Below are 18,197 nucleotides of genomic sequence, written 5' to 3'. Positions count from 1 at the left end.
ACAACCTGAGACCAACAGGTTAAATTCACACACATCTACTTGTGTGCAGGCATACACATTTGTGCACACTTGTACAGTTTCAAGAGCCTTTCATATGGAAGCAGTTGCATCTTTGACAATTGAAAAAAGCCTCCCGGATTGTCTATGGATTTTGTGTTGTTTTTTTCCAAGTGCTTTTGAGGGAAGTTCTACATCTTAATGTGAACCTAGGGTGATGTAATTACAGATCAAGTGATTTTTATTTTATTTTATTTTATTTTTTTTACAAAAATCTGTTCACCAAGGTACATCAAAATCCAAAACAATCTGTTCTTCTCCATGCTGAGTAAAATAGAGACTATATAGCTCCACTGACACCACCAAGTCACATTGACCAAATTATACCAAACCACAAGTTAGAGAATGACAATATTAATTCCCTGTGGAGTAACTGCTGTCGATCTAATGACTTTCTATTATCCTGTTGCTTTTAGGAGTCTGCAAAGTCACTGTGGACTGCAAAGCAGGATTAGGTTTTCTCTCAAGTGGCAGGTAAATTGATTTTGCTCTCACTCGTCTTCATGATGCAGCCTGTGAAAAGCACAAATGTCTCAATCACATCCCACAGCACATGTATAATGACTTTATGTACCCCCACCCTCAAGCTGAAGATGTGACAATCCTGATAGAGTATATAATTTGCAAAAACATGTTGATGCTGAAGTACAAGAGATTACAAATGTTCTTGGCCTTCATATTGATGAAAATAAAACAGCTGATGTTATAATGGTATTGCCTCATCAAAAACATACCTGGAATGTTTCTTTGATTTTTTTTTTGTTTTGTTTTTCATGCATGTTTGAGGAATCCTTTATTTGGCTACTTATCAACAGGATGGTCTGTGAAAACAGCTACAACTTCTCTGTTCATCTTTGTCATATCTTCTGGTCACATACAAAAAAAAATCTGGTATGCATAAAAGGAAACATAATTCAGTTTAATATGTGGAGCAGAGGCTTGTAGTAATGCTTTTTCTAATATAATAATATATAAGTTTGGAAAGGAGTCTGTACACTTCATAAAAACATACCATATAAATTTCATGAAGGTACTTTCCAGAAAGTATTCTGTGGAAGAGCTGGTTCTCTGCAGTAAGGGAAATATTCAGCATTGAGTTAGTTGTGTTGTGAAACAGTTTCAGTCCAAATCGAATAGATTAATGAGCAAAATTGCAAATGGTCACTATTAGCAGGAGCTTCCTGTGCATTGGCTTAAACATTGGCTCATATACTTCACTGTCTGTAGCTCCACTCATCAAATATTAAAGAGGTGGTGTGAATTATTGATCCCAATCAATGGCTGCAGATCAGAGCTCACAGTAGAGGAACTAATGTGTGGGCGAACATGGTGCTCCAGATAAACTGCAACTGTATAGTGTGGGCAAAGCACATAACTCTGATCACAATGAAATTAAGCAGATATTTTTATGCTTACATATGTCAGGTTATACATATTTATATAAATCAATTTGCACATGTAGTTACATAAAAATCTACAACTTTCTGTAATTTTAGATGCAGTCTAAAAAAAAATTGGATCGGCAGTCAATATTGAAAAAAATGGGTAAAGTCTTACTTTTAATTAAAGCAACTTCTTCAGATTTTTTTTCCCAGAAAGCAATATATACATTTAAGTTAAACAATATACAATTAATTTATGTCAATTTTAAAGTCAGAATAATATTGAAATAAATAAACTAAGCTCTGTGCTATGAGCTTCCCTCATTAATAAGATTTATGTGAATCCTAATCATCCTAATCAATGTTATTTTTAATCTCACCTCAATTTTAAGATTAAAGGGTTTATTTCAAATGCCATATGCTGATGGGGGGGTTTTCCACTCCACATGTGCACAGGCAGACAGAGAAAGGCTCACAGGTTGAGCAGCTGTGAACACCACATCTGATTATGTTATTGACACCGGGCAGGAAGCACAAGTGGAAACGTGCCTCAGCTGAGAGCAAAAATACACAGAGGACAAGACTGCTCCATCACGTTCAATGACATTACCAGTTTACATCGTTGCTGCTTTACCACACTCTAAAAATAAAGCTATTCAGAAACGTGGATCATCCCAATTCCTAAATCAGTTTGTTTATGTATTAGAATTGTTAATTCTGCTCGCTGCTTTGCTTTGCCAGCCTTGGTCATGTCTGAGCGCCTCCAAAGCCCCAGGGTCTGTGCTACAACTAATGATTAGCATTTACATAATGAGCTAAATGTTAGCTGCTGCCTCAAAGTGCTGCTCCTCAGCTGAAGGGGGCAAGCTGACCTCCACAGGAGGGGGAAAAAAAAAAAAAAACACATGCGCTGGAAGAAGCAAATACATAATGTACAACATAATGTTCAGGTTTAAGCTGGAGCATTTCCTTTGGGGTATTTTATTTTTAGCTTCATCTTTTGAGGGGATATTTAAAATTGATTTAACAGGACCATGAACAAATCTCAACAAGTTCAAACATGCAAGACCTGATGTCGTGCAACAAGAAACAGGTTATCTGTCTCTAATTTTTGTACTTAGAATACACCATCACAACCCATAAAAATAGCACACCATCGCATTTTAAAATACACAAATTAGTGTGCGTTTTTTTTCACTTGCATATTTGAATATGTCAATGCATCTGCTTCTAAACCTACCAGTGAATGTTTCAGAATATTACATAATTACATCAGATGTTATGAAACTGCTTAAACTGCATAGCATACTCTCATTCTGTAAAAAACATTTGAGCATTGAGGTTGTATTCTAGAGTATCTACTGAAAGTAACAAGTCACTCTCTCAGAAATTTAAGGAACTTTTCAGATTTTTAAAGATTATTTTCAGAGAACTTGCAAGTTACTTTTAGAGAACTTTAAGTTGACATTGCACAGCTCTGTGATATTCTGTGGTAATTTGTCAGGAATTGAATTTTTGCATGTTAGTAAAAAAATATATATATGATGCAAAAGCTCTGTTGTTTTATAAAAAGGTCTGTGACATTGACCAAAATTGATTAGATTTGAAGTTGTTATGATGAAAATATGTTTTTCAATTTCATATTTTAGTATTTAAGCTCTACTAATCACCTGCTATCTTCATCATGCAAGATAGATCAGTTATATTTTTAACTCTTGAGGAACTCTGGAGAAAGTAAAAAATATATAAACAATATTCCTGAGGCAGTTTTTTTTTTACCAAGACGAGATTAAACAGGAATCATTTGAAACCTACAGAACATCAGCCCATGTGAAACGCTGAGTTGGGGACAACTAGTTCTTGCTAGTTTAAACTATAATCTTTTGTGGGGAAAAAATGAATGGAACATCAGAGGGCATAATCAACTTTTCAGTCACTTGGGGATGGGGAGGATAAAGAAATCTGGATCTTATTAAACCTGTTTTTCCACAATTCATTCATTTTCTACACCCCTTTTCCCATGCAAACGATTTTTCTGTTACAATCTGTCTTCTGATAGAGACAGCTTGCCTGACTGCCTGGAATACTCATTCGAATCTGCTTGTCACTTCACATCTTTCTTGTCTTTGTCTTTCTTCCACTTTCTTTCACTTTCACTTACCTCTATCTATTCACCTCTTCCTACACATGTAATCACCATATTCGTCATTCTTTACACATCTGGAGATATCTTTTTTTATATTCTTTTGCTGAAAAACCAGAGGATAAGTAGGAGTGAGGGGAGGAGAAGGAGGGGGGGCTGAGGTCTAAACCTAAAGACTGGGGTTCTAAATGTAAACAGTGGAACGCAGAGCAGCTTAAGAGGGCTATAAATAGAGCGATGGAGCATGAGAGGAAGCAAGCGAGCAAGAGAGAGAGATAGAGATGGAGAGCGAAAGCTTTGCTTACGGAATAAAAATTGCTCCCGACAGTCGGGGATTAGTGCTTCCCTGGAGGATTTTCACTCCAAAAACCCAATCTGGGGCGATTGGGAAGAGCACCAGCCTCAGTCATCTTAATTCAGTTAAACCCTGCCGAGCACACAGAAATAGCATATATCTATATATGCTTGCACGCAGATATATTCAGCAGGTATAAACACACGCACCATGGCAGAAGGTACAAGAATATTAATAGAAATAGGAATGAAAAAGACAGCACAAACACGCCACTGAGAGCCTGATTACCAGCATATTACTCAGCACCAATCAGTAAAACGCCTGCTGTGCGGTGAATCTTAAAACATGGCTGAAGATGTGCAAATCTTCAATCTTCCTGTTGCTGATGCTGTTTTGTTCAGCAAACAGAAATCAGGGGACAACAACATTCCTCTGCCAGTGGCGTCAGCTCCAATATCCAGCCATAGTTTGCTCTTCTCAACTTCTTATCCTCAAACTTCGACACTAACAAGCCCTTCACCTTTTTTGTGTCAGGTTATAATTTCTATGTACTATTCTTCACCAAAAACAAGCACCAAAAGTACAAAAGTTACTGAAAGAAGTAGAAAAAATGTTTTTTACTGTCAGCTAGCTGAAACAGAGATTCCTCTGTAGAGCCAAGAGTAGCAACGAGTCTTACTCATGATGCTGATTGAATTAAGTTCACTAACAAATGAATGTAAAATATTCTACAATGATGAGATTTGAATGTGAAAGATTTTGCTCTGTGAAAGCTAATTATTTGTTAAACTAAAAATATCATTTGTAACATCTCAACAGTTTTCTGATTAACTTTTGTGCAACTAGTCCTGAAAGACAGTGGACGTCTTAGAATTTCTTAAACAATGACAGAATAAAGAATTTTAAAAATGTCTATGCTCACACACGCTGACACATGCTGCTCGTTATTAATGACGTGGACTGATTCACAAATAGGACTAATCTTGACAGTGCAGAAAATGACTTGTGAATGAATGAACTTGTGAATTTGGTAAATACATGGACAAGGATGCTGTAAAAGAATTCCCAAGCAATACCCAATCCAAGGGGGTCCTAATGCAAAAATTTGAAATGAAATTGACTTTTTTGGCTTTGTAAATTCAGCAAATGCAATGCAAATCATGAGTTGGTCAATTATGCTGTAAAGAGTTAGGAAATAAAATCAAAATGCCTTTGTTTTCTTCTATTTTTTTCTCCTCCTGTACAGTCAATTAGAAATCACAGAAAAGTGACTGGTCTGAAAGTTTTCTTCTGTTGTACAAGACCTGCTGGCCTCCTGTGAAAACAGTGACAGAAGTGCTTGCAACAATAAAGTGCTTCCCTGGACTCACGTGTGTTTTGAAAATATTTATTTGAACACAGTTAATTAGGGTGCATAGCAAGTTTTAAGCCAAAACTGCTCCATGAATGCAGACTTTGTAATCATGGTTGATTTTCCATGACAGGAACAACACAGCCTGAAGTGAACTGTCAACAGCGGTCACCTTGGAAATGAAGAAATCATGTGATCTAGAAACATAAGGAAAGAAATGTTGAGTTGAGAGAAAAAGCACATGGATTCTTAAAGACACATGCACAGTTCTTTCATTTAATCTGAATGTAACTCCATGTGTTGACGTAATGTCTGACTGAAGACCCTGGAGCATTTCTGGCAATCGTACTTGTTGACTTCAGTCTGAACTTCAGCAGTCACAACACACAGTGTTTTGGAGTCTTATTCAGCTGGCATCTTACAGATTGTGTTGTTAAGAAGCAATACTGTCCTAAATTTGCCTAAATTTGTCTTTCCTTTATTTGTATCTGAATGTTTTTTAATTCAGACATGCATCAAATAAAGTTTTTATTGCAAGATGCCCACTGAAATTGTAGGAAGAGTATATGACCCCGTAGGTAAAGGGAAGAAAAATTGAAGTGTGGATTAATTTGGTGATTCAACTTCAGATGCCTTACCTGCAGAAGTGAAAGTTTCAAGAAATTGGGAAAGAAAATCTGAATTGACTTAGCGATGTGCGATACTGGAAATTTTGGTATTTATCCAATACCAAGTAAATGCAAGGTGAGTGTCACTGATACCTATACTTTTTAAAATGTCATTGTTCCAATTCTCTAATTGGAATAATTTAGTGATTGACTTCAGTTAGTTCATTATGATTATGAAAAAATATAGGTCAATAATTTTAGGCAAATACACGTTTTTATTAACCAACTATTTTAGAACATAATGCAGCAGTAAATAACACAATTTCCTTATTACCTTCTACTACACGCAATTGTTTAAAAGATAACCGAGTCTGGAACTGTAATCTGCATAAAGCATGGAAAGAAATACTGTTTTTTGTTTTTTTTTCAGCTGACATGATACGGCTATCATATTCAGGCATACTCTAATGTCAAGTTTGAGGCATATGTGTTTACATAAATGTATATTTTTGAGTTTCAGTAAGACTTTTTTTTCCCAACTTTCTGAATAGATAATAATAATCAGTGAGATAAAATTGCATCTCTGATAACAAAGTGAAAAGCATTAAAAAAGCATTAATTTGTAATAGAGAATACATTGATATCCTTGATTTCTGCCTGAAAAGCCTCTACCAGAGATCTCTGATCTCTGTCACAGCATCACAAATCATAAGGTGAGTTTCCACCAACTCATCCTTTGTGTCAGACCCAACGACAGCTCAATAGTTGTCTCATTTTACCAAAGCACACCAGTTCAAATGCATGTTTATTTCTTTGTTTATTTGTTTGTTTGTTTGTTAGTAGGACAGAAAATACCGTAATTTCCGGACTACGTTTCGGAAATTACGTAGTCCGAAACGTAATTTCGGAAATTACGTAGTCCGAAACGTAATTTCGGACTGTCCATTTAATCTTCGTCCTTTGGGATACTTTGAACACTGCGTTTTGCCGACGGGTTTCTTATGGTTGGGCTGCTGCATGATAAAGAGGACAGCACAAGTTGAAGAGTGAGACTAAAGCGTTATTGAGAGCGACAAACGAAAGAGAGAGAGAGAGAGGGGGGAGGCAATGCGTGAGGCCAGGGACGCATGCGGGAAAGCCATCATCGCACCTGACCCACACGAACACAACAAATTCCCCTTTGCGCATCATGCGCGTGGCGCACAAAATTAGCACAAGACGCACCTGACCCACAAAAATGCAGATGACATGCGGAAGAGGCACATGGCACACAGAAACACGACACACCTGACACAAGGCCCAACTCGCGTACCTCGCGCGGGCGTGTGTATGTGCAAAGCACGCGCGCGCGCGCACACGCCTACGTAGCCTATTTGTTACAGACTACACTGAATGATAAAAGAAAACAAAGTCTACTTATTTAAAGTGACCTCTCCTCCTGCCAGTTCACAGGATCAGGTCCTGTTTCTGTGACATCTAGAGAAGGAGTAGTGAAGTGACAACATGTGCATACAAGTATGATTGACAGTTTTAATAAATATGTAAGAAAACATGTTCATATGAGGTTAACTCTGACTGGAATAAAATATGTGGTTGTGATTGTTGTGATTTAAACTAACAGAAGAGTAAGGGGATGTGATCAAGTTTATTATGATTAAATGCAACACTTAAGGTGCATGGAATTATTCCCCTTCATGACTTGATTCATTTTTAACAAGATCTTTATAGACATATCCGGTAAACAACTCCTCCTTTGTGAACACTTGTATTGAATAAATACTGCACAGTAAAACCACAGAAGGTCTTGCTTTAGTTTTATTTTCTCCACAGAATGAATAAAGTATACATTTTTTTTCTGGGTGTGAATGAAAAATCGATGGCGCTGAGAGCAGCAGGTATATTTGCTGAACATGGGGCGGGCACGTTTGGACTCCAGGCTCAAAGTAAATTCACTTTCACAGTTTGCCAAATGACTAAATAAAACATGATGCTCCAGTTTGCAGGGAAAATATTCTCTAATTGGAATTTCTGTTGGCTTGCAGAGAATTTACACGGAGACAAATTATTCATACGCACACTCATGGACACTGTGCATTTAATCTAGTTAGTCTATTCGGTTAACCTGAGGTGTTTGCATTAGCTTCGTCCTTTGGGATGTTAGAAAATCAGGATCTGCACTGATCAAAATAGTACAAAAAATCCTTGTAGAGTTATTTGTTTAATAATTGTGTTTTATTTCTCTGCAACCTCATTCTTGGTCTATAATTAGTGTGCATCCTATTTTTTCTCCTTTTAATTACCATTTCATCGACAGGAATACAGAAAGTCAAACATGTGTTTCCAGGTGCTAATCCTAAACAAATAGTTATTTATTATTTGCAAATGTTTGTGCAAAATGAAGTACACAAACCTCAGGGAAAACAGATACACTGTTTCCTTCTTGTAAGCCCCACAGCCACCCAGAAATACATAAGCCCGTCTCCATTAGAGGTAACATGTGGGCACCCAGCTCATAAAACTGAATTCGAAGAGGGGCTACAGTAGGAAGAAATATAAACATACTGGAGCCGTGGTTGATGACACAGTGACACTGACGTAGATATTTACCGTATCCTTGATCCAGCCTTGGCCCAGGAGGACAGGATGCTGTAATTCTTCTTTTCACTGCCACACTTGGTCAGCTCCGAGCAATTTTAACTTCTATCTCTGACTGCTTGAAGAACATAAATACAATATTGTATGATGTCAATTATTTGGTTTAAAAAATCTAGAGTTTTTTTTTGTTGTTGTTTTTGTGTTTGTTTATTTTTTGATAGAATTTAAAGCAGTTTTCCAAAGTCGGTCCTAGAGAACACCGGCATCCTGCATGATTTAGTTCTCTCCCTGGTTTAACCCACTTCTTAGGCTCATTAGAAGGCCTAAGAAGAACACTGACATGCTGAGAAGGTGTTACTACCTCCAGGGAGAGAACTAAAACATGCAGGATCCTGGTCCTCGAGGACAGACTTTGGGCACCACCGCACTAATACAATCTTCCTGAAAAACTCCATCTCCATAGTGAAACAGGGATTTGGCAGCATCAAGCTTTAGGAATATATTATGTAAATACCTACTAGATAACTGAGCAAAGTGCCAATTAAAAACAGTGTCACTGTTTTTTGGGGAAGCTCAATTCCCAAACATAACTTAAAAAGCGCAGTATGATATATGGTATGATATATATGGTTGCAATTCATTTTAAAGATAACACTTTTCAGATACTGTTGATCTGCTGTAGACAGTTGTTGTTTTGGCTTGGCTCCACCTTTGTCCTCCCCTTGGACTCCTTCTACAGTGTTTTATGCAAGGAGCACACAATGTACTCTGACCATCAGTTGGAAGGACAGTAGGTGCAAGAGCAGCAAAATTCCAAAAGGATTTTTGAAAACTCTTCAGAAAGCTTTCTGAAAACAATGTAAAAAGAAATTAGGAGCAAATATTTTGGTGTTTATTATATGTCATGCTTTTACTGCCATGAAGAGTTAAACTGGCCCTTAATACCATAAAACCAAAATTATAACCTAAGCACACACACACGTGCAGAGTTAAAAACAAACTCCAAAGATCAGCCCAACTCTTGGCATTACAGTCATTAATGCTCCACACTTTGTTCCAACATCTTGTTGGCTAAATCAATTTGACTGTCTACAACCTATTTTTTTTCTTCTTCTTGTGGAAACAAGGCCTCAAGACAAAACTCCAAAATATTCCTTAATCCAGATTTTAAAATGTGCATGCTTTACAGCAAACCCATAGAAGCGCTTTTGCCTGTTTCCTATGTCCTAAATCAAATTTACCTTGCAGAACTGTTCTTCCAAGTCTAGTTTGTACAAATACACATCTAAGCTGAGCTTTAAATGTAGTGACAGTACAATTAAACTGGAATTAGAAGTAGCACAACAGAACAGACAAGTACACCCTATGGCTCTTTCAGTTCAGCCACACTTACTTGCACTATGTTGAAAAATTGGGTCAACTTTGCATTATGATGTGACAGCCTCCCAACCTGATGGTGCTACCAGCAGTGGCACAAGTCAAATGATAGGAAAATGCATGTGTGTGAAGTTGGAGTTTAAAAGTTGCTCTACAAAATTCATAAACATTTTGTTACTACATTTACTGCTGCAAACAAAGTCATCTCTTCAAAAATAGTCCACATTAATTAGTAAAGGGTCTATGCACACCTACTTTCTTAATTTGAGATACCAAACAATATTTTCTAACACCAATGTGGTTTGCTCCCCTCAAGCTGAAGTCAAACAAACCACTTCAGTTTTAACCAGCATCAGGGAAGGGTCTTTAGCAGGTTCTTCAAACTAGTGAACTGTCTTATTCTAAGGATATAGAATAAGCATTTCTAAAATGACATCCACAAATGAAGACTGAGCTCCAAAATCACTCAAGTGAGTCTTATTCAGCTCTGCAGTTTACCACCAGCTCTGTCAGCGGGAACGAGCCAAGATTCCAGTAAACTATTATGAGGGATTCGTGGAAGAATACCAAAACATGTCATCCATTTCATAGTTTGAAAGGGAATTCTGTCAGACAATCTAAAAAATATATGTAAGCTTCTGAATTTGAAGAAAGTTGAAAAATAAAATTCTAAAGAAATTGATCTGAACTGATCTAAAAAGGGAGAAGTTTAGTCTGATTTAATGTCAGAGATGAAAACAAGACTCTGTCTTTTAGATCCAAGGTACAGTATTGGTTCATTCTGTGTGGAAGGAGGGCTTTTAAAATGTTGGCATGTGAAGTATTAAATGATATGCAATGATTGATGGAAATGTACTGACAAAGGCAATGTGCTAATAGAAGTAAGACTTTGTTTGTGTATGACCAATGTTATTGTCTGCCTTGCTTTCTTTACTTTTGCACCTTTTTTTTTTTCTTTTCGTCTGCGAAAGGCCGTGCTGGGCAGTACATCTCAGATTGGTGTGAAATCGCCGCCTAACAGGCGGGAAATTGGCTCTGTTATTTTTGGAGCAGAGTCATGGGGGACCATCGGACCATCATCCTCTATCTAATGAGCAGGTGATGGAGGCGTAACTTGGGAGGGAGGGAAGGATGATTGGTGTCTAAAACACAGCACTCTGGCAGATGTACAGATGAGAAGCAACACACCACTGAGAGAGGTGGGCAAGTAAAAGCAGAGAAAAAGAAACTAGTGCAAGTTCTAGACGCTATCCTGAGTATCACAATAATGATGAGACAGATCTGGATAACGTCTGTGGTCAGAGCCGGACTCAGCCTGAATTTAGCTTGTGCTCATGTTTATGTTGTGAAACTGGAAGTGAACTCTGCGGCATGGTTTGTGCCCACGCACACAAGTGTCACAAATAATCAGATTTTTACTTAGAAACCAAGAATCTGTCCGATACACTCCCCTCAGCAAATACAACTCTCGACAGTAAAATGGAATCATTTCTCGTGGAAGACGTTCAGTCAGTTTGCTTAGTCACAAAATTACATGCTAATGAAATAAAGCGCCACAATTAGTACTTTTGCACTAATTTCACTAATGAAAAACAGCATACTTTATTAATGAGGTTTCAGCATTCTCATTTTGCAGATGACAGATCAGCTCTGTGGGATGGATCATTTTGTAAATATATTTTCCACCATAAATTTCCAGCTGGATTCAGATCCTGAATGCTTGCTAGCTAGGTCACGGAGTTCATCTGCTTCTCTCCATCAGAAGCAAAAACATCTTGAAACAGCAATTAAGATGAATCACAACACAGGAACAAAAAGGTTTTATGTAATGTACCCTCCTATAAGCTGCAATAGTTTGTTGTAATATGAACATTGAGGCATATTGGATTTATATCTGTGGTATATATTGCACAATAGTGCATCTTGACTTGGCCACTGTACAGCTCATGCTCAGATTAAACAAGTTAAAGTAAAGGGAGAGGGTCAAGGTTAAGTTTTAGCTTGTACTGAAGCTACACTTCTTTTTCAGCTGCTGGTTTACACACACACACATACACAGGCACATTGAGTTCAGTAGTTTTTATTAAATATTATTACTTTGGCACCTCAAAATAAAATAAAATAAAATAAACACAAGATGCATCGTAATCCAAATTTATACACCCATACCTCGGTCTCTTGTCATCCCAGTTAGCAGTCGCACAAGCTCTGGAAGTTAGCAGCAGCTAAACACTGACACCTGCTGTCACAACAGTAGAAGTAACTTCTCTTTTTTAATTGCCATTCATTAAAAAAAAATATATCCGTTTCACAAGTCAGGCCCGACAACACAGATGCTGGAATCACCGTATTAAAACCCTGCTCAGTAGTGAAGATCACTGTTCAGTGTGCAAACTGTTAACAAGTCTCCCTTTTGCCCTCTTCTCCAGGTCCTTCACATCACCGGCACAAGTCTCGCTATTTTGATAAATCACAGCTGTGCTTTCAGTTCGCCTCGCTCTCGTGGCGTGCCAGCGCAGGGGGTAAGGTGTTCCCGCAAGGGCCGTGGAAGTGGAACCTGTAACCAGAAGGAAAAATTACCAACAAGACAGGTGTCACTCTGACCGATGCACGTGAATGAACATAAAGAACGAGATTTGTGTCAAGGTCAAAATAAAAACTTGCTTGAAGCGCTCGGTAGCTGGAGTGTTCTCCAAGTTGAATTCAGCGACAGGGACACCTCTGGCTGCCACCTGAGGAGCAAACATGGCTGCTGGATACACGACTGATGAGGTGCCAACCTGCAGGAACCATTAACTGAATCGGCATGAAAAAAGACTTTGTGGACAACTTTTAAATAGTCTCACAATTTCTTTATTAAGTGGGACCTAAGCATAAAAGACGCATAAAAAGTTTTTTAAATTATGAAAAATATTAGCATTTTTTTAATTTTCAAGTTCATTTGAATTCATTAAGAAATAGGCCATAGATACATAATGATATTTTGTATTTACTCCATAAAATTGTCTAAGAAGCACTGATAACTCTGGGAATTGAATCTGAAAAAGTATCACAAGAGTAGATGTGAAGAATTCAATAATTCAGAAAAAAATCAAACTTCTCGTCAATTTTATTTGTGTCTCAGTTTAACAATGTGTAAATCTTTTTTTTTAATTAAGTAAAATTTCACAATTATTCTTGGATTTACAGAAGTAAAATTCCTAACTTTCTAATCCTCTCCACAGATGATGATATTTAGATGACATTAAAATGCTGAAATTATGCCAGATCTAACAGTAATTTACCAACATTCAATAAGCATTTACTAAATTAACATCATGGACAATGATGTTAATCACCAGGAATTGTTTTTCCCTGGTGATTCAATAATTTGTTGTTTTTGTTGACATCTTAGTTTCTTTCAATCTGATTTTTCAATCTCGGATTTGGCAAAAGTGCAAGTGAACATTAAGTCATTGTAAAGCTCTAAAAATGGACTCTGGAGTTTAACATATACTCCAATGTTACACCAGTCCCTTTACAGTTTCCTTAACAGCACAAAAAAATAATGTTATGCTAAAACTGAGGTTGAATAAGATTATTTTTTCTCACTTTAGAAGAGAAGGCTATAAGATGATGTCAAAAATGTTTATCAGATATTATTTATACGACAAAACATCCCAAACACTTACTATAAGGCATAGGTCACAGCTGTCCAAGACTTTCTCTGCCTCAGAGAGAATGTCTGCATCCAGGGTCTCGCCAAACCAAACCACAGCCGGTCTCAGAAGGCCGTTACAGCCCCTGCGCTCACATCTAAAACAAACACACACAATTTACATCAAAACTCAGTTGGGAAACAATAACTGAGGTACAAGTGTCTGAGTGTGTTGTACCGAGGAAGTTTTTCGACAGGAATCTGGGCATCGTGCGCATCCGGGTCAGGGGCTCTGAGGAGACAAGTACATGCTACTCAGAATGAGGCTTCATTATGATACTGCTAAAATCCACATTTATGCATACAAATAAATTATATTACTTATATAATTTAACCATTTTAGACAATATTGTAACCAGTTTTCTTCTCCTTTTTAAACTTTTGTCTTCATCACATCTCTACATTAGACTAATCTGTCCAAAGGACATTGTTCCAGAAGTCTTGTGCTCGACTCAGATCGAGCTTCCTAAAAACTCATGCTGTCATTTTCTGCTTAACAAAAATAAACTTTCTTCTTCAGCTCTTGTGAACAAGCCAGACTTGTTCACTCGTTCATTCAGTCACGGGTTTTAACATTCAACATGCCAATTTAAGCCTGAGTGTAGAACCTGTGATGGGGCTCAAACTCCACGGCTACAAAAAGTTGACCTAAAATAAGTCAACTCTTGTATGAACGGTGGCATCAGAGTTTAATTTTGCAGGTGAGCTGAAATCTTAACAATAGGAAATTGGCTTTCAATCACAGACATCCATTTTAAATGTCAGATAAGAGACAAAGTGGCTTTTCAGAGTGAGATTTGTTTTGAATCAAATTTCTCCTTTTCACTGTGTCATCGGGTGTCATTTAGCTCGCTGACATTCGACCGACTGAGACGGCCTCGTTTTGTCTGGCATTTCAAGCTCAAATGACTGCGATCGATATCTTTTAAAACACATTTTCACACCGCTTGGGAAAATAGTCGAGATTACCAAACCAGACCAGAATGAGCACTTACCCTCTGCCCTCCAGAGCGGAACAAATGGGGCTCTTGTAATTGGCCTCTTCGTGACCACACATCATGCAGCGTGTTTTAAACAAGCTGCCTGCATTTACACACAGAGAATAAAAGACTAATTAATACCGGGAAAACAACAGTAAAGCTTCAGTTCACCAATTCAAAGATTTGCAGCATTCAGCTTGAATTAACCCAGTGTTAAGGAGGGCATACATGTGCCTAATAAAGTGGTTAAAAAACAACAACAATAAAAGACCTCACACCATGGATTTCCAGCAGGTTTTTTGTTCCGGCGCAGCGGTGCAGTTCGTCGATGTTCTGCGTGATGACGGTAACTTTTCGGCCTTGTTTGCCAAGACGCTCCTCACACTCCGCTATGGCCTGGTGGGCAGGGTTGGGGTTCTTGGTAAGCATAACCTCTCGACGGTAGTGGTAGAACTCCCAAACTCGAGAGGGATTGTGGGCGAAGGCCGTCGGAGTGGCCAATTCCTGAAATTTGGCCAAAAAAAACAACAGTGTAGCTTTTTTAAATGGTCTTAGATTAAAACCAAACACAATCAAACTTCTCAGTTAAACAATTACAGTTCCCCTCAAAATAGATCTAATAAGTTAATATATGTCTGAACCACTGGAAATGTATTGATTTCATAAAACATAATACATACACAGCTATTTATTATTATTATTATTATTATTATTATTATTATAAGCACACCGACATGGTCAAATGAGAACTAGGACTATAAATAAAAACATTGAAAGGCTTTCAAAAAGCCTGGAAAGCTATTGATTGAAAAAAGCTGATGACAAATCAAAAAGTATAGAACAGATGATCATCCAACACTGCTAACCCCATATAATCCAGAATAAAGAGTTAAAAGTCACCCTTTGATTTAGGGCTCTAGAAGTAGAAGTTGTCTGTCCTAGACAATAACCAGTAGATGCACACCTGTGCTTGCCATTTTCTCCAGTACCCTCCTGCTCCTCTGAATGTTGGAACTCCACTCTCAGCACTCACTCCTGCTCCTGTGATGACGGCAATGTTGTTGGATTTGGAGAAAATCTCCCTGAACGCTGCCAGGTCTGATCATAGACAGAAGAAGACACACTATATGAAAAAGAGAGATAGATACTTCAAATAAAAATAATAAAATATATTCCACTGAGTTTACCTGAACTGGGTCTTGCCATGGCCTGGATTCCCCACGTTTTTCTCAGCTGGGCATACAGGTGAGTGTTTATGGCTCCACAGGTGAAACAGTGTACAATCATCAGGTTTCAGAACTAGTTGGAAAAAAAAAAAACACAATACAATATTCACTGCCTAAATATGACAATCCTGTGCTCATTCTGTGTGGAATATGCATGTCCTCCACATGCTCAAATGAGTTTTCTCCACATACTCTACTTTCTTCCCCCCCTGCCAAACACATGCATAATAAAACTCTCCAGGCTATACAGCTAACTCTCACCCACTGACCCCCACATTCGTGAAAGCCTAAGGGTAGCAGACTCAACTGTTTATCTGGGGTTTAAGAAGGGCTAAGAGAAATGATTTTGTAGCACATAAAAACAAAAATTTAAAGGGACACAATTAGCAACAAAGGGGCAGATATGGCGCTTGTTAATGCTGACAAATGTAAATATTATATCAGTTAACATATTTTGAACAGCCTAAAATCATATTACTCAAATTCAAAAAATCTAATGCATTTCAAATAGAGTAGATTTCTTTGCTAACCCGCTGTACATAGCACTGCATTTTTTTTTTTCTTTTTAATCAAAAAATATATTTTTAAAATGTATGCTGGAATCTGTTGTAGGATTGATTACATTTCATAAAAGCCATATTAAAAAATGCATTATGCAATATCAGTAGAGAACATGTCACAGAGGGATAGGGGAAACCCAGAAGTAGAAACCAGCTTAAATTCTACTTCTGGAATGTGTTTGTTCCACAGCAAGATTGTTGGACAATGGTCTTTTTTTTCTTTTGTGTGCCAAAAGAGGAACAAAAGAAATGTTCCTCTTTTGGATAAATACAATCTAAATCCATGTGCCGTCATGACAAAATGTCTGTCAATTATTTATTAGTAAAAGGTAATGCGTTCGAAAGAAACTTTGTAATCAGAATCTTGAAACGAGAAAGAAAAAAATCTAGGTAAACGTCTCCAGAACTACAAAATAATAATTTGAAACGTCTTAACCCGAATGATTGCCTCTTATAGCACTTTTAGATCCCATATATTAAGGTAAAATAATGTAAATTATTTCTGTTTGATTTGCATGATTACAATACTTTCTTGTGTCCGTCTTTGATATGTTTATTAAAATAAACATATAATTTCCGATGAAGAGTTGTTCATCATCTCGGAAAAGCATTTTTTCCCCTAACACACAACAGCAATATATTCAAAATTGTTGCGATTCCGAGTCTAACACTTCTCTTTTCTAACTACTAAATACAACACAGACCTGTGCTAGCTAAGCTAACAACCTTGGAGTTGCACGAGAACAAACATCCGTAACTAAGGAAACTACTACCAGTCAAACTTCTAGGGTAGGAAAGCGGGCTGAATCTGGGTTTTTGGTGATAAAATATGTCTTTATCTGAGGTGGAGTTAACAGTTATTGACCTACCTCTCAGACGAAAACCAGGACAACCAGTCGTTTCAAACAGGAAGTCGATGTTTTTTTTCCTTAGACATAATATAAGAGTAGAACCCGCACTGGCTGCTCCGACACAGGGAATACGGCGGCCATCTTGGAGCGGTCGTCCCACCTACTTTGCACAACCAAAACAGCAGAAGATACCTCAGCACTGCGTGATACTCCACCATAAATATTAAATACAACTACAGAACGACTCGGAAGAAACACCAAAACGGTTACACGTAGCACTCATTTATGAGCTGAACCAAAACCAGACAGTCACAGTCAGGTAAATTTAAAACCCTGCTTTTGATTAGGTAAGAGTTTCAGAAATACAAATGAATGGAACCCAATACAAAGCAAAGAAACATAAAATGAATAAATGTGATCAATAAGGCATGAGCATGTCTAAACGTGAAGCCTTTAACAATTTACCTGTAGAAAATTATAAAAAGAAAACAAGAAAATCGTTTTAACCATTCAGTGGTGCAATAATTCAAAGTATATTGTGACAATGTTTCTTAAAAAAAGCAATGAATTACATAATTTAATTTCTAATATTATAGTAATAGTACACCTATTTATATTAAAATAAGCACAAAAAAAATATGTTTTATATTTTTTTAAAAATATATGCAGGTCAGGGATTTAATGAGTTGGTTTCAATTCATTAAATACATTTAACCTTGTAATTTTAACATAATTAATTGCTTTTCCCCCCCCTTTTTTTAAAAACATAATCAAGCTCGACTAGAATGCTTTAGTATCCCGCACTAGTACAGGATACTAAAATAACTGGAGAACTTTTGAAACTAGATTCGGTTCTAGATGCTTCCCACAATAAATAGAAATAAATTCCACATTTATTTAAGTGTTTAATATAGTATAAAACTGTTTAATAATGATATATTAATGTATTTCCAATTTTATTTAAAATATCAGCTAACTCAATATTTATTTCACGTCTTATTCATGCATTCATGTGTGGCACTTCTGTCCATAGACATGAATATGTTACGTTGGATCAACTAGGAGGACATGAGTG

General features: G+C 37.2%; 1 protein-coding gene and 1 long non-coding RNA gene across 4 annotated transcripts in view; one reads left to right on the top strand and one right to left on the bottom strand.

Moving 5' to 3' along the window:
• Positions 1 to 6,630, top strand: part of LOC107834118 (uncharacterized) — a 10,058-nt gene extending 3,428 nt beyond the window's left edge. The window contains exons 3-4 of one of the 2 annotated variants that reach the window (XR_001659902.1): positions 474 to 531; positions 5,362 to 6,630. This is a non-coding gene — a long non-coding RNA (uncharacterized LOC107834118). Of the gene's footprint in view, positions 1 to 473; positions 1,618 to 5,361 lie in introns of those variants that run through there. The other variant, XR_001659901.1, reaches the window with a different exon arrangement.
• A 5,242-nt stretch (positions 6,631 to 11,872) lies between these two features.
• LOC103129605 (NAD-dependent protein deacylase sirtuin-5, mitochondrial) lies at positions 11,873 to 17,251 on the bottom strand. 2 transcript variants are annotated; one of them, XM_016664871.1, is made up of 9 exons: positions 17,137 to 17,251; positions 15,673 to 15,784; positions 15,450 to 15,583; positions 14,764 to 14,989; positions 14,501 to 14,588; positions 13,684 to 13,737; positions 13,480 to 13,603; positions 12,473 to 12,588; positions 11,873 to 12,365 (listed from the first exon to the last, which is right to left on the bottom strand). In XM_016664871.1, the coding sequence occupies exons 2-9, from the start codon at positions 15,770 to 15,772 to the stop codon at positions 12,293 to 12,295; spliced, it is 915 nt and encodes a 304-aa protein (XP_016520357.1). In that variant the 5' UTR covers positions 15,773 to 15,784; positions 17,137 to 17,251; the 3' UTR covers positions 11,873 to 12,292. The 2 variants fall into 2 exon arrangements, with proteins under 2 accessions (XP_016520357.1, XP_007540830.1); XM_007540768.2 differs by having other exon boundaries at positions 17,141 to 17,250.
• Between the last annotated feature and the right edge of the window lie 946 nt (positions 17,252 to 18,197).

The sequence above is a fragment of the Poecilia formosa genome, unplaced genomic scaffold, assembly GCF_000485575.1.
Source record: "Poecilia formosa unplaced genomic scaffold, Poecilia_formosa-5.1.2 Scaffold10, whole genome shotgun sequence".
In the NCBI taxonomy this organism is placed as follows: Eukaryota; Metazoa; Chordata; class Actinopteri; order Cyprinodontiformes; family Poeciliidae; genus Poecilia; species Poecilia formosa.
This window is presented reverse-complemented; position numbering and strand designations above follow the sequence as displayed.

Excerpts from the sequence above, each read along its gene's own strand:
- LOC103129605 (XM_016664871.1), bottom strand. The coding sequence starts at position 15,772 with ATGATTGTACACTGTTTCACCTGTGGAGCCATAAACACTCACCTGTAT. Across the intron at positions 15,584-15,672 it reads CATGGCAAGACCCAGTTCAG|ACCTGGCAGCGTTCAGGGAG; the intron begins GTAAACTCAGTG and ends GTCTATGATCAG. Across the intron at positions 13,604-13,683 it reads CCTGTCGAAAAACTTCCTCG|ATGTGAGCGCAGGGGCTGTA; the intron begins GTACAACACACT and ends TGTTTGTTTTAG.